Here is a 17,322-nt window from a genome sequence, read left to right on the forward strand (position 1 = left end):
TTGGGTCAAAATCTGGGTGATTATTTTTTATTCATTTTTTTTATTTTGGAACAAAAATGATTTGGGACAAGTTGTTTCTTCTCTGTGTCTCAGTTTTCCAATTTGTAAAATGAGTGTATTGGACAAAAATGTGAGAAAACTTTAGTAGAGTCACATTCATTATCTTCAAATATTTGACCTGCTGGCAGTCAGTCAATAAATGCCACTATGTGCCAGATACTGTGCTAAGTTCTGGAAAAAAAAGGAGGCAAAAGAAAAAAAAGCTGGAAAAAAGATTCCTTCTTTAAAGGAATATATTTAAAGGTAATAGATATGTAGGTATGTATGTATATATAAAATCTAGTGAGAGAGGCAAGAAGCAAAGAGATATGTAAAGATGTAAGATCAAAAGGAAATAATTAAAAAGGGAAGCCACTGGTGTCAAGTAAGACAGAGTAAGAAAAGATTCTTATAAAAGATGAAATTTTACTTGGGACTTAAGTTAAGGAAAAACATTCTAGGCATTGGGAAAAATGAGAGAAAATTCCTGGAGTTGAGAGATGGAGAGTCTTGTTTGTGGACCTATCAGGAGGCCAGTGCAACTGGATTGAGGAATACATGGTAGGGAATAAGGTGTAAGAAGGTTGAAAAGTAAAAAAGGGACTAGGTTATGAGGGATTTTGAATGCCAAAGAGAAGATTTCGTATTTACAATAACAACCAATTTTTTGAGTATCTATTGTGCAGGATTTTGTGCTGGTAACTAAAGGAGAGATATTGTTCAGATAAAACATAGCCTCTAATCTCATGGACCATATAGTGTACTTTTGGAATGCAACACAAACCCAAGTTACTCTAGTTTACATTGGATGGTAAGGATTATCATAGTGATATAAGACAAAGTTGAGATGAGAAGAGTCAGGCTATTCTCAGTCACTGGAATGAGAAAAGTCTTTCTAAAGAAGATTATTTTTTAGTTGGGCTTTAATGAATGACAGGTAATTCAATAGGATAAAAAGGAGACTGGGGAACTATCATAGGCATTAAGAATAGGATGGCTACCGACATGGTACCTTACAAAGTACAGGGTCAAGTTTTCTGGGAGCTTATAAATTATGGAGGGTTGACATATGAGATGAGGCAGTAAAAGTTAAGTGGTATCAGGTTGTTGAAGGACTTGAATACCAGGCAAAGGAATATGAACTTTTGTTCTATAAGAAGTAGGTAGCTATTGAAGATTTTTTATCAAAGTAGTGACATAACTAAATCTTTATATAAGAAATAATATTCAGAAATTGGTCTGAAGGATGGATTGGAAAAAAGAAAAGTGAGAAATCATGTAAAGAGGTTATTACAATAGTTTATGCAGATATGGAGGGGACAGTTAGGAAAAGATATAGTAGAGAGGGAATTAACTATACCTAGTAAACAATTGCATATGAGAATTAAGATAGAAGGAAGAGGCAGTATTAATGCCAAAATAATGAATATGGGAGACTGGATGCTATTTGTTGGTACCACACACAAAAATAATGAAGTGAGGGGGCAGTTAGGTGGTGCAGTGGATAGCATACCAGCTCTGAAGTCAGAAGGACCTGATTTCAAATCTGGCCTCAGACACTTAAAACTTCCTGGCTGTGTGACCCTGGGCAAGTCATTTAACTCCAATTGCCTCAGCAAAAAAACAAAAAGAAAAAAGAAAGAAAAAAATAATGAAGTGAGAAGGAAGAGCAGGATTAGAGATAAGGAGAGCTTGTTTTGGGACATAATGGAATTTGAGATGTTTTAGGGAATCCAGATGAAGAGAGCTTCCAGAATGAAAAAGAAGAGAATCCATAACATGAAATCCCTTTATTTTGCATATGAAGCTGCTGAAATTCAAAGTGATTAATAAACTTGCTCAAGATTACACTGAGGGGAAGCATCAGGGACAGATTCCTCTGATGCCTGAGCTCCCTCTTTGTTCCTTGCAATCCTACTTCCTCGAGGTCTCCATTGATAATGGGGCAATGAACAAGATCACTAAGGGAGAGTGTCAAGAAAGAAGAGGACCCAGGACAGATCCTTGGGGAATATTGGTTCTTAACCTGGGATTTATCAACTTTTTTTTTAATTGGTAACTATATTTCAGCTTCTTTTGTAATTCCATATTTTACTTTATGCATTTGAAAACTTGATTCTTGATTAATTCTGTTGTCTCAAGTCATATCCATCATTTTTTTTTTATTATTTCTGAAGAAGGAGGGATTTTTATAGCTGCCATTCAGTAGCGTGTGGTGGTAGCCATCAAGCTTGAGTCTTCCTATCCTTTGGAGATGGTCTCCCTCCAGACCCTCTGCCAAAGTGGCTTTGTCTCTTTGCAGATGCCCCCAAGCCTCCCACAGACGATACCTACATAAGGATGGACGAATATGCCAGCACTGGACGGCTTAGAAGGTCTGCTGGGAAGTCCCAGAGAGGTCTCAACGTGGAGACGCTTGTTGTGGCTGATAAAAAAATGGTGGAAAAACACGGCAAAGAAAATGTGACCACATACATCCTAACTGTGATGAATATGGTAAGGCCCAGAATGGACTGACACCAGACTTTTAATGTCTGGATGCTCAGTGATGCTGGAGTCAAGAAGATATGTGTTCAGACCTAGCCTCTGACATTTATTAGTTGTCTGATCCTGGGCCCATCACTTAACCACTGACTGCCTCAGTTTCCACAACTAAAATATATAATTTCTATTCTCAAGGAGCTTACAATCCATCTATTTGGATGCAGATCAGGATAGCCCAATGCTTTTTGATTCTGTATTTTTGCATGACTTCCTTGAACATTATGAACCCAAAAAACTGGAGGTCTTCTTTTGTTTTTTCATATGTGGTAGGATATCTATGTAACACTTGGATTGTACATTAGTTATTCCTCATTCTTGCTTCATGATTAGTCTAAGTGCCTTTCTGGTCATAGATGATGAAGCTATGGGTACTATTGATGAAAAAAAATGTAACATTGTACTCTTGTTTTAGGCACAAATCTCCAGAGAATTTTAGTTACTTTAACTTTAATCAAATTTCCAAATCATTTCTGGCTTAGAGAGACAATTATTCAACCTGACCTAGCCTCTCTCACCCCACCCCAAAAGTCAATATATATTTATTGAGAACCTATGTTCCAGGCACTGAGTCTATTAATTAAAAAGAAAGACAGTTCCTAATCTCAAAGAGTTTACAGCATAATGGAAGAAGACAATACACAAAAGAAAGCTGACAGGGGAAAATGAAAAGAAAAAGGCCCTATACTAGCATGTGGTAAAGTTAGAAAAGCCCCAAAATAGTACAATCAATTGAGAAATGAAGTGTCAGAACCAAGCTCTTTTCTTCAATGGAGATTTTGGAGTTCATGGTTCTGCCCTCCAGTCAGAGGAGCAGAGAGCACTCAGGCAGAGTCCTAAGGCTGATAAGCTCTCATAGGATGCTGTAGTTTTTCCCTGTAATGAGCTCCCCTGGGCATGGTTGAAAAGTCAGAGAAGTCCCAAAGTAGCAAAGTCAGAAAAGAGATTAATTTCTACCCTAATCCTATTTGAAGTGAAACATATAGGAATCAGTAAGCAGAATCCCTTAATCTCTTTAGAACTGTTTCAACACCTTGCCCAATAAATAGTTGTTCATCAGAAATGTTTTAGATGAGATTCATTTCATGTTAGACTAGAGAGTCTCTGTGGACAATCTAGTTCTGACATTTTATGCCTGTATTTTGATAGAGATGCAAACTACTGAACTTTGCTTTCAAGGCTTTCTACAATCTGGCTTCAATCTATCTTCTCAGCTTTTTCTCTTACTATTTCCCATCATTTATTTTATGTTCAGCCAAGCAACTTAACTTGATATTTGCTGTTCTTATTCTACCTCGTCCAATATTTGTATCTTATTTACAATGACCCTTCACTTTGCACTAGGTTCTGAATAGCCTCAGCCCTATCTCCACCTGATGAAAGCTTTTCCTTGCTTCATGGCTTAACTTGGGTGCTAGTTCTTTCCTTGAGTCTAGTTAGAAATCATTCTAGGCATTTAGCTAGAGCACTGGACCTGGAGTCAGGAGCACCTGAATTCAAATCTTGCTTCAGATACTTAGTTGCATAGTTACCCATCTGCAAATGAAAGATAAAAATAGCATCTATCTCCCAAGATTGTAGTGAGGATAAACTGTTTGCAAAATGCTTAAAGTGCCTTATAAATGCTAGCTATTATTATTTGTGTATATGTATTAACTCCCTACTAAATTCTAAGATACTTGAGGGGGAGAAATAGGTCATATTCATCTGTTTATGTATCCATCTCTATCCCCATCTTTATAAATCCTCACCCTTTAACATACAGCTTAGCACAGGCACTTGGTAAATGAGCGAATGAATGAGTGCAACAAATATTTTCACTTTTTATTTTCAGCAATAAAATTTATTCTTATTACATTTTGATATAAAGTAGGTGACATTTACTTTTCTCCTTGAGAAAAGTTATTTTTCTTATTGGATTTTGTTATCTTTTTCATTATTTAATCAGGTTTCCAGTCTTTTTAAAGATGGGACCATCGGAAGTGACATAAACATTGTTGTGGTGAGCCTCCTTCTCCTGGAACAAGAACCTGTAAGTGGTGGGATACAACCTTATCTCATTCTGCAAGATTGTAGAGACTGTCTTGTACATTTCTATGTTCTCTTATGCTCTCCATAATCTTAGACTCTATATGTACACACACACACACACACACACACACACACATACACACACACACATACCATTCCTATTCTTGAATTCTAATTCAGTTGTAAAATAGATTAAAGCACAATTTGATGAAAGGATGAACAGTCTTTAAAAAAAAAAAAAAAACTTCTCCATTGTATTAAGGTTCCATGACAGTTAACATAGACATTGTCATGAATTAGGAAATTCTTATTAGCAGTAAGTAGTAATAGTTTGTCCTTCATTCTCAAAGAGGAGCACACTATAGGGAAAGTCATGTCATGACCTGCAAGTAAATTGGATTCAAGTAAGGCTCCTTTGGAGTCATCTGGATTTAGTGGCAAGAAATAGATCAGAATGACTGGAGATGCCTTCCAAGTAGTAGCAGTAAGTGTTAACTAAGTTATTGTTTGATAAAAAAAAAAAAAAAAGTAACCAAGGCACTAAAATTTGGTGAATATTTATTGTTTGCTCTAGGCACCATAGAACTGCTCTAGGCACCATATGTTTGCACAGCCATGGAGATGGAAAAATTAACTTATGGGAGCAGAAAGACAGCAGCTGTCCCCAGGACTGCTAAGGATGGAATCACCCATCCTCCTACTTTGCAGGTTGTGTTTGGAAAAGCAGTAAAAACAGGGAGAATTCAGGTGCCTGAGAAATTTTTCCTTAAATTGGTCTTCACACTGTGGTAATGCAGCTGTTTTCATTGTCAGGAGGGTAAGAGAACCGAGCAGAAACCCTTTTGTGTCAGAACATTGTGGGTGTTAGGAGTCAGATTCCCTGAATAGCTTTTCCTGCGTGTTTGTTTGTGGTGCATTCATTATAGGGAAAGCCTTATGTTTACTAGACTATGCTTTAAGTAACCAGAATATGTCAAAAAATCTGGGAAGTTGTGGTTTTGAGTTATAGTCAATAAGTAACAACTACATCTTATAGGCTCTTTTCTTTATCTTCCCTGTTTCTTAGGAATGTCTGTGTTAATGGTCATGGGACTCTCAAACAATAGAGATTTTTTTTTGAAAGACTCTTCATCCTGTCTTCAAATCATCAAATTGCTACAATCTATTTTACAATTGAATTGGCATTCAGGAAGGGGCAGTGTGTGTGTGTGTGTGTGTGTGTGTGTGTGTGTGTGTGTGTGTAATCTCCTTATTACCCTGTAATTGGGAAAACAAATAAATTATATATATACCTCCCAATTATACACTGGCTTCTTGTCATAGGGGTCTTGTATATGATAGGAAGAACTTTATAAATATTTATTGAATCTGAGTCTCTCAACCAACTAGAGTGATAGAAACTTCCTCCCCCAAAGAAGCATTCTCTTAATTCTTAAATCCCTAAACTACTAGATGGGTAGGAGAGATGGATAGAAGTTTATGGATTTTCAGATGTTCTTTCTCATAGCAGAGAAACATTTTAGTAGGAAATTTGCCCACAGAAGGAATGATGACTTCAGACAATGGTCTAAAATAAGTTAATTTCTGAGGCCTCTTTGAATTTCAAGATTCTAGAATTCACAAAAATCAAATAGAATATGATAGAAACATTGAACCACAATGGGAGTTTTAGAGATTATTTAGATGAGCATTCGTAACTTGGAGTCCCTGGATTCTGAGGGGATTTGTGGATAGATTTCTTGGAAGGGAAATAAAATACATTTTCCCCTTCCTATTATTTTCTAACTGAAATTGATCAGTTCCTTCAATTATTTCAAAACATTATTTTTAGAAGGAAGTCCATAGACTTCACCAGACTGACAACGGGAGTCTTGACACCAAAAAGGTAAAGAAACACGACACCAGATCAAATGTACTCAAAAGGAATTTCTTCTTTTAGTCAATCAGAGAATATTTATTAAGTGCCTACTATGTGCTTGACACTATGCTAAATGCTATTACCAAAAATAAACAAAAGAACGTCCCTGCCCTGGAGGATCTCACAAAGAAACAAGGGAAACAACTAGCAAACAAATCTATACAAACAACTTAGATAACGGATAAGTAGAAAATTATTAAGCAAGGGAAAATACTAGAATTAAGAATCATTAGAAAAGTCTTTCTGTAGAAGATTAGGGTGTAGTTCTTTAAAGGAAACCAGAGAAGTCCATAGGTGTAGACAAGAATGGAAGACATTCCAGGTATGGAGAACAGGCAGAGAACATGACCAGAATCAAGAGCTGCAGTGTCTTATTTGTGGAACAGTAAGGAGGCAGCCCCAGAAAATGTCTATCTGGTTTCTACTTGAAGATCCCCAAAATATCAGAATTCAGTACTGCCTAAAGCATCACATTCTACTTTGGACAGAAAAGATGTCAAACTATCATCCTCATATAAACTTTAGCACGTTGTCTTAAAATTATGGGTTTGTGTGTTTGGGGAGTGAGAAAGGATGTGGTTCTGCTTTATGGCATTAGTGAGAAGCATGGAGTAATGGAAACAGCAACAGTTTTGAAGTCACAAAGAGCCTACTCTGGCTTTCATGTGTTTTGTAAAACTAGGAAATCGCATTTGGCTAAACAGATGTCAGCAACATTAAAATGTGGCCCTACTAAATCTGACAGATTTCTTCTGGAAGATATATAAAAATACATTTTATAGTCTTAGTTGAGTCTGTCTTTGAATTTAGTTCATTTAGTGCAAGCCACATTAATTAAGCACCTACTGTGCTCTTCAGTGGATATGCTGTCCAGTGGTACAGAATGCAGTTGAATGCTATGGAAAGATCCCTAGCTTTGGAGTTATAGGATCTGAGTTCAGTTCTTGCCTTTGTTGCATTGCTTTCCACGTGTGTTACCCTGTATGAGCCTGAGCCTCTTTATACTTCATTTTGAATAACTCATCTTGAAGTTAATATTTTTTAAATTACATACTAGGACTTCTTCATTTTTATTCTTTCCTATTTAAATCTTATTAATTCTGGTCTTTTCTCAAGGAGTTAGCAATGAACACAATAATGATAGTTAGCATTAATATAGTGCCTACTATATGCCAGATACTTTACAAAGATTGTATCATTTGATCCTCAAGACAAATGCTATTATTATACTCATTTTACAGAAGAAGAAACTAAAGTAGATGGAAGTTAAAGGAGTTTACCAGGATTATACAGCTGGTAATTGTTTGAGGCTGAATTTGAACTCAGGCCTTCCTGAGTATAGGTTCAGTCATTCTATCCATTGTTCCATCTCATTTTCATATATTCAGATAGCTGATTTAGGTATAACTTCAAAATAGGTAATGAATCATTTGTTGCTAATTTTGCTTTATGTGATGGATCTTAATTGTCTTCCATGTCCAATATCTTCTAATTTATTTGAAGAAAATGTTAAACCCAAGACTTCAGATAGTCTTCAGTAATGCCAGACAGCCTCACATTGTAGTTCCTGAACTGTTTTGACCATATACTTGGACATATCAATGACAGGGCCAGTCCTAGAGGTACCTCTTATTGTAGCCTCCAGGTAAAACTAGTCTTACCTCTCCACAATATACCTAGAAAGTGGTCATTTATTGACTTCTGATGAGGAAGAACACATTCTCCCAGAAGAAACTAATTCTACTTTGGAACAATTTTAACTGTTAGGGAGATTTCCTGATGTGTATTTTATATTATATATATATATGTGTGTGTATATATACATATACACATATATATATATGTCTTGAATATCTATATTTACTTACAATTAAAGTATTTAGCACAATGCCTGTTGATTAACAAATACTGATATTCTCTTCTTCCTTGTATCAAATCGGTCTGCCTCTAATTGCAACTTCTACTCATTATCTTAGTGTTCTGCTTTCTGAAGCCAAATAGGACTGACTCGTCTGTTCTTAGTTACCCTTTCCCACATGACAAACTTTGGAATTCTTTTTATTTATATCTTTTTTTTTTTTTTGCATTTCCTAAATTTCTTTCTATATTCCTTCCCATTCTTCTCTCAAAGTGCCAAACCATATAACAAAATTTTGGTTTCTTTTTTTAAGGAAAAAAAGAAAAAGAAGAGAAAGAAAATCAGCAAAAATTGCTAACGCCTTATAAAATCTGGTTATGTATCTATAGTAATGTTCCATATCCGTGGAACCCACTGTTCCATCCCCACCTTTGCAAAGAAGTTGGGGGAGGGGACACCTTGCAATCCTTGCACTCTTTACTAAATCTTTTCTTTTTTTTTCTTCCTTTAGCCAATCCCCATGTGGAATACTCTCAAGGTCCTCCTCAATCTCTTCTTAGTTCTCTAGTTTATTATTGTCCTCCTTCTTCTGTGCTGCCCAGATACTGCATAATTTTTATACTATAGAAGTAGTCTGACCTGGCCAGAATGCAGATATTTTAATTCTTTACACCAGTGGTTCTCAAACTTTTGTTTTCAGTATCTTTATCCTATTAAAAATTATTGAGGATCTCTCCAAAGCATTTTTTGTTTATGTGGTTTATATTTCTAGACATTTACCATATTGGAAATAAAAACTATTTTTGAATTTGTAGACCCTCTAAAAGGGTTTCAGAGATCCCCAGATTCTTTAGACCATACTTTGAGAACCACTGCTTTACACTATGGCTTTTGACTTCCAACTGAAACTACTTCCATAGTTACTAATAATCTTAAAAAAATAATAGTTTTTTATTTTTCAAAATACATGCAGATAGTTTTCAATTTTTACCCTTGCAAAACCTTATGAGTTCATATTTTTCTCCCTACCGCCTCACTTCTCCCTTCCCCTAGACAGCAAGTAATTCAATGTATATTACACATATGTAATCTTTCTACACATATTTCCATGTTTATCCTGCTCCACACTAATAATCTCTTACTCTGCAAATCTAATAGCCTCATCCTTCTTGACTTCTCTTGAACAACTGGTCACCTTCTTCTCCTTGACACTTTTTCTCTCTAGGTTTTTGTGATGCTACTATCTCCTGGTTTTCCTCCTAACTGTCAGTTTCCCTTGTTGGATCCTTAACAAAGTCATGCTCACTTACTGTGGATGTCTGTTAGAATCTTTACAAGCTGTTAAGTCATTAGATTTGATAGAGACAATAATTATCTAATTAGCATGGTTCAGTATGATTGATCTGATCTTACAAGGAGATGTTATGGGCCAGAACTTGAAACAAGGTACTAAGTCGAACTGATAGAAACAATGCTTGTGTTCACACCTTTAGAGAGCTCATATAAGCAAGAAGCTCTCAGGGCCACAGAGCACTCTGGGAGGAAGCCCACAAGCCCGCTCTCGGAGGTGGAGTCATATTCATTCCATCTTCCACTTTTGTGCTGGCTGGAGGCTGAAGAAAGCAGAGGCAGAAGCAAAGGACAAAGCTGCAAGAGCTCTTGGAGAAATAAATGTTTGGATTTTATCGGCAAGCTGTATTTGGAGTGATTATTACTCTGAATTGAAACTAAAGCTGCCTCTAGAAAACCTCCCCAAGAAACCTGCTCCCAGAGAGAACCATTATATTTTAAAGAAGAAAATACCACAGATGTCCTCCAAGGTTTTATCTTGGACTTTATTCTGTTTTCCTTGTATTAACTCTAATGCATCCACTTATTGTCTCTGTAATGATGATACTCATATATACTTATCTAGCCCTACTACCTACCTGAGATCTCTTATTTTCAATTGCTTATTGGATGTCTCACATATTAAGCAACAAGTCCAAGACTGAACCCATAACTTCCCTGTTACTGTTAACTTCATCCCAGTTACCTGAGCTCTCAATCTAGGTGTCATCCCTGACTTCTCAATTTCTCCTTTCATAGAGACAATCTGTTATCAAGGCTCTATCAATTCTTCTTTTGCAGGTTCTTGTCATTTAATGAATGAATTATTAAAGTAGCCTATTGGTTTTGGTTTTCTTGCCTCAAGTCTTGCTCACTACAGTCCATCTTCATTCAGCTATCAAAGTGATTTTCTAAAGTATAGATTGGATCACTCACTATTACAATAAACTGTAATAGTTTCCTATCGCTTTGGAATCAAATATAAAATCTTTTATTTGGCTTTAAAATACTTTATAACCTGGCCCCTTATTACTTTACTCCCCTCCAGGTACTCTGATTTACAATTCAGTGAGTCTGACCTCCTTATTCTTCCTTGCACAAGACTCTCTCGTTACTACCTCTGAATATTTTCACTGTCTGTCCTATGTGCCTGAAAGGCTTGTCCTCCTCACTCTTCTCTCCTTACTTCCTTGGCTTCTGGAAAGTCTCATCTCAAATTCTACTTTTAGCAAGAAGCCTTTCCTATTCCCCCTTATACTAATATCTTCTTTTTGAGACTATCCCCAATTAACTTGTGTTTGCATGTTGTCTTCCACTATTAGGCTACTTGAGGGCAATGAATTTTGTTGGGGGGGGGGCGGCTTTCTTTGTATCTTCCATGTTTAGCATCATACCTGGAACATAGTAGAAACTTAATAAATGCTTATTCCTTGACTTGGGATGTCCAATTTGAAATGTCTAAAAGATGGTTGGAGATATACAATTTGAGAATCATCTTCCCAAACAAGATAATTAAACTCACAGAGGCTTATGAGATCATCAAGTGAGAAAGCATAGCTAGAATAGGACAGAGCCTTGGGGTACAACCAAAGTTAGAGAGTGAATTTTTCAGCTCTCTCAATGGAAATGAGGTCAGCTCTATCTCAAAAATGGAAGTGAGGTTAGTCTGCAGTGACCTGTTCTTAATGAAGCTGTACTACTTCTTTGTTATTAGCATTTCCTTTTCTAGGTTTTCACTATCCCTTTATAGTATATTTCAGAACAGAGATTGGAAAACTGTGGCCCCAGAGTCAAATCTGTCTATTGCCTGATCTTTTATGGCTAGTAAGCTAAAAATGGCTTTTGCAATTTTAAATGTAAAAACAATTCTTAGTTGGCTGGCTATACAAAAGCAAGTAGCAGGCAAGATTTATTGGTCCTCAAGCAATGGTTTGTCAACTAGGAATTTTTATTCCTAGAATTTTGCCAAAAATCAAAAGTCAAGTTCACTGGTCTGTAGTTTGCACATTCCTTTCTCTTCTGTCTTTTGATAACTGAAACATGGGCTCTTTTCCAGTTCTACAGATTTGTGCCATTCATAATGACCTTTCAGAGATCACCAACAGTAGCTCAGTAATCATATTCATAAATCTTTATAGGAACTTGGAAATTAGGCACAAATGAGAAAATATGTATAAAACACTTTTCAAAACTTAAAACAGTATAGCATTATCATCTGTCATCATTATCATCATCAGTTATCTTGTTCTCATCTTTTCTCAGATAGAAATGATCTGTTCCATAGATTATTGTGAAGGTGGATAAAACTGACTGCTTTTTGTAATTTAATTCAAAGTATGAGGATGGAAGATTAGGTTTTATAGATTTACTGGAAACATCTTTGGGACAACTATAAAAATAAACAAGAAAAAAGAAACGATATGTGTCTAATTTATTTAAACATGGCTTTAATTTGCAGAAGGGTTATCTTTAAAGAGCCCTGATTTAGAGATTAACATAGATTATTTTTGAAAGCTTTTCATTCTATGTAGTTTAGAGTTTATGAGTATTCAATATAGTGATAATCTTTTAAAAATAATTTTAGATTTTCATGAATTAGTATTGTGTTTTGGTGGTTGGGGGTAACAGTCCTATATGTAGTAATACATGCATCCGTTATAGTTTATTTGAGTGGAATATATTTTGAAGTTTTCATTTATAGTGTACAGATTAATTTTTTTTAAGGATAGTAATATTCTGGTATATGATTCTTATCACCTTATTGTACTTTTTTTAAAGGAATCTGATAGATATCAAAGTTTTGTAATCTGCTGTAATTTGTTGTATAGTTTCTATCAAAATAGTATTTAATCTTGATTAATCTATTTATCTAAGTCCCAAAGATAACTATTGTATAATTTTTGCAACAACTTGATCCTGAATCATTTTTGCAAATGCCTTGTGTTTCTATCATCATCACCATTATCATCATCATTGAGGTTTTTCATTGAGGTTTAGATAGAAATGGTACTTGTATAAATTGCTATTTTATTATTATTCCTTTCTCTTTAATGTTTTGCAGACTATTGTACAGTTCAATAAAATAATTATTTATAGCTGAATGAAAATATTAGGATGGAAGATAATCTTCTGTAGGCTCACTGAAAATATCCTCAGCATAACTCTAGTAGGAGACAGGACAAGAGGGATGAGATGTACTTCATTCCATTTTACCATGATATTGATCACATCTGCTAATCTGTAGGTCTCTATATTTTGAAAGTTTTTCATTTAGGATAGTTTGGAGTATTTCTTATAGCAATTATATAAATATTTGTTAGGGTAATATCCATTAAAATATTGTCCTAAAGTTTTCATGTTTGGATTATTATAGCTACAATTTGTTCTGTGATAATATTATGATTCATTGATTGAATTTTTTAGGGTCTTTAGAGGTCTATGTTTGTGAGTCCATAAAAGACAGCTAGTTTCTGATACATAATTCTAGCTGCCAAATTGTGTCTTGCTAGGGCATTTGTAGTAGTGAAATTTTTTTGTAGGTAGTGAAAATTTTACAGTGAGAAGTGATGTGTTGCACAATTTCTATTCTTTCATTCCATAATCTACATAAGGCACTAAATCTGGACTCCTTAAGAATAATGATTTTATAATTACTGTTGGCAATGACGTAGTTCTGAATGGCCATCTTACAGTTTCCACAAAGAAATCCCCTTGACTCAGCCATTTGTTTAATATTTCTTTGTTAATATATTGGCTGAATTTGTGCAAGTGGTATTCATAGATACTTTTATTGTTATTTTTATCATTACCCCCTTACTCCTTGAAGTTCAACCCATTATATATGGGGGTTGGAGATGGAAAATATGTGATGAAACTGCTCCTTAATAGTCAAAGAAATAGATTGGGCAACATAGAGGTACAATTTGGCTCTATTCTAAATTGTTACGATGCTTTATTATCATTATAATTGTTATTATGGATTCTGGTTAGAGCTAGTGTCTTGAAATCATAAAGAGCAATTGGATGCTTTTTCTTGTCTTCATACCTCCCTGGTCCAATCTTTACTATACTCAAATCTGTTCATCTCTCTGAGTCTTAGCTTCCTTATGAACAAAGTGGACATCATGATCATTCTATTACCTATTCTCACAGTTTTGTAAAGACATTGTTTTATATACTTTCAAGCACTTTACAAATATTAAATATTATATTACTAGTATTTTTCTTCAAGGCATCGTTCATATACCACCACTTTAGTGAGAGTATCATGAATGCACCTTGCCAGAAGTGATCCCTTCTTCATATGACCTCATACCTTCCATATACCAGAAACAACTATGGGTTTGGATCCCGGGTATGGTTCTTACTATCTATAACTAGAAATATGCCATTGCTCCCCTTGGGAATCCTCTTCTGTCAATCATTGCCTTTGAATTAGATTTCAAATACCCTTTCTGACTTTACATTTTATGGTCTTTTTATGTATACATCTTATTCTAATATGTATTCTATGTCTCTGTGAATGTCTTATTTAGTCCAATATATTGTAAGCTTCTCGAAGGCTGGGACATTACCTTATTTAATTTCTGTGCCTTAGTAAATGCAGAGCACAGTACATAGTAAGTAATTAACACACATTTATTGGATGAATGAACAGAAATGACCTTAAGATATCTTCGTTAGGAAGTTTATATTTGATCTTGTAGTCAGTAGGGAGATATGGAGAGTTTTTGAGCAGAGGAGTGTTATTGATCATTTTGTTTACTTTTCTTCTTTCGGATTTATGTAGTTTGAGTTTCATTTGATTACAATATATTTGTTGCTTATTAATATTTTTTATTTGGTGTGGGTTCCCCATAGGGTGGATTACTGATCAATCACCATGCAGATCAATCTCTGAATAGCTTTTGTCAATGGCAGTCTGCTCTCATCGGGAAAAACAACAAGCGACATGATCATGCTATTTTACTAACAGGTCTGGATATCTGTTCCTGGAAGAACGAGCCATGTGACACACTAGGTATAGTACCAAAAATGTCTCACATTTTCAAGGTTGATTAGAACTTTCTCCTTTGTAACAACTAGTGGTTTATAGGAAAACACCATGTACCAGGAGCCAAATGAGTTGGATTTAAGTATAGATGGTTCCTCTTTGGTAGAGATATGACTTTGAACAAATTACTTGAGTTCTTCAATACTAAGTTACCTCACCTGTAAATTGGAAATAATAAATATTTGCCTTGTTTTCCTCACTGGTTTATGGTGAAGACAGTAATTAGGAAACCTTAAAATGCCGTGTCACTTATGGTGGCTTAGTGGATAGAATGCTGGAGCTCAGTCAGAAAGACCAAAATGCTAATTCTGCCTCAGATACTTACTTGCTATTTGACCCTATAACCTTCTTAGCTTCATCTGTGCCAAGAAGAGAATAAAACATCTTCTTCACAACTATAAAGTGTTATACAGATGTTAGCTGTTATTATTATTAGCAATTGTAATAATAGGAAAGTTGCAGTAGTAGCAGCAGCAGTGAAGGCAGTAGTAGCAGTGATAGTAGTAGCAGCAGCAGCAGGAACAGCAGTGATAGTAGTAGCAGCAGTGATGTAGTAGCAATGAAGGCAAGCAGCAGCCGCAGCTGTCATAGTAGCAGTAGCAGTGAAAGCAGCAATAGTAGTGAAAGCAGCAGCGGTGATAGTTGCAGTAGCAATGAAAACCAATAACAGTAGTGAAAGCAGCAGCAGCAGTGATAGTAGGAGTAACAGTGAAAGCAGCAACAATAGTGAAAGCAGCAGCAGCAGCTGTCATAGTAGCAATAGCAGTGAATGCAACAATAGTGAAAGGAGCAACAGCAGTGCTAGTAGCAGTAGAAGTGAAAGCAGCAACAATAGGGAAAGTAGCAGCAGCAGTGATAGTAGCAGTAGCAATGAAAGCAGCAATAGCAGTGAAAGCAGCAACAGTAGTAAAAGCAGCACCAGCAGTGATAGTAGCAGTAGCGGCTGTCATAGTAGCAATAGCAGTGAAAGCAGATACAGTAATGAAAGCAGTAGCACTGATAACAATAGCAGTGAAAGCAGCAACGGTAGTAAAAGCAGCACCAGCAGTGATAGTAGCAGTAGCAGCTGTCATAGTAGCAGTAGTAGCGAATGCAACAATAGTGAAAGGAGCAACAGCAGTGATAGTAGCAGTAGCAGTGAAAGCAGCAACAATAGGGAAAGTAGCAGCAGCAGTGATTGTAGCAGTAGCAGTGAAAGCAGCAATAGCAGTGAAAGCAGCGACAGTAGTAAAAGCAGCACCAGCAATGATAGTAGCAGTAGCAGCTGTCATAGTAGCCGTAGCAGTGAAAGCAGATACAGTAATGAAAGCAGCAGCAGTGATAACAATAGCAGTGAAAGCAGCAACAGTAGTAAAAGCAGCACCAGCAGTGATAGTAGCAGTAGCAGCTGTCATAGTAGCAGTAGCAGTGAAAGCAGATACAGTAATGAAAGCAGCAGCAGTGATAACAATAACAGTGAAAGTAGCAACAGTAGTGAAAGCAGCGGCAGCAGTGAAGATAGCAGTAGCAATGATAGTAGTAGCAATGAAGGCAGCAGCAGCAGCAATGATAATAGTAGCAATGAAGACAGCAGCAGCAGCAGCAATGATAGTAGCAGTAGCAGTGAAAGCAGCAACAGTAGTGATAGTGGTAGCAGCAGTGATGTAGTAGCAATGAAGGTGGCAGCAGCAGTGATGGCAGTGAAGGGATCAACAATAGCAGTAATAGCAGTAGTACTGAAGGCAGTAGCAAAAGCTGCAGCAGTAGTGAAAGCAGCAGGAGCAGCAATGATAGTAGTAGCAGTGAAGGCAGCAGCAACAGTAAAGAGAGCAGCAACAGTGAGGGCAGCAGCAGCAGTGAAGGCAGCAACAACAGCAATAATGGAAGTAGTAGTGAAGGCAGCAGCAAAAGCTGCAGCAATAAAGCCAGCAGCAATAGTGATAATATCAGCAGCAATGAAAGAAGCAACAGCTATGATAGTAGTAGTAGTAGTGAAGGCAGCAGCAGCAGTGATGGTAGTAACAGCTGCAGAAGCAACAGTGGTAGAAATAGCAGTAGCAGTTGTATGACTGGGAAAACCTTTTCCTTTCAGACTCATCTTCCTCATAAGAAAATGAAAAAAGTTGGAATAAATACACTCTAAACTGAAAGATGATCAAAATAAGTTTTGATTCATGTCAACAAATATTTATTAAGCATCTATTGGATTGTAAATGTTTTAGTTTACAAACTGCTGTCCTCACAACAGCCTTTTGTGAGGTAGGTAGTACAAATTTTCTTAAATTTTCTCATAAGTTATTTTGAGATGAGATAATTGAAGCTCAGAACAAGCAATTTGCCCAACATGACAGTTTCAGAGTTCATCCACACACACAGGTCTTATTACTACATTCTTATAACATTCTATCACCCCTGTTCTTTATTGTCCCTAGAGTGTTCTATAGCAGCTAGAAGGACATAGAAATTAAACCTCAAAATGACCATCAAGATCATTTATTCCAACCACTATCTTTTCCTGATGAGGAGCTGGAGGAGGGGTCTGATGTGGGGAGGTGGTGGTATAAAAAATAAGTT

The 17,322-nt window shown here is 36.2% G+C and overlaps 1 protein-coding gene across 1 annotated transcript in view; it reads left to right on the plus strand.

Annotated features, from left to right (window-relative positions):
- The window catches only part of ADAMTS18 (ADAM metallopeptidase with thrombospondin type 1 motif 18), a 176,535-nt gene that overhangs the window by 52,775 nt on the left and 106,438 nt on the right, over positions 1-17,322 (plus strand). The window contains exons 4-6 of the mRNA XM_031949246.1: positions 2,342-2,535; positions 4,529-4,612; positions 14,577-14,736. Of these exons, the coding sequence (XP_031805106.1) occupies positions 2,342-2,535; positions 4,529-4,612; positions 14,577-14,736 (438 nt within the window). The remainder of the gene's footprint in view (positions 1-2,341; positions 2,536-4,528; positions 4,613-14,576; positions 14,737-17,322) is intronic.

The sequence above is a fragment of the Sarcophilus harrisii genome, chromosome 2 (genome assembly GCF_902635505.1).
Source record: "Sarcophilus harrisii chromosome 2, mSarHar1.11, whole genome shotgun sequence".
Classification (NCBI taxonomy): Eukaryota; Metazoa; Chordata; class Mammalia; order Dasyuromorphia; family Dasyuridae; genus Sarcophilus; species Sarcophilus harrisii.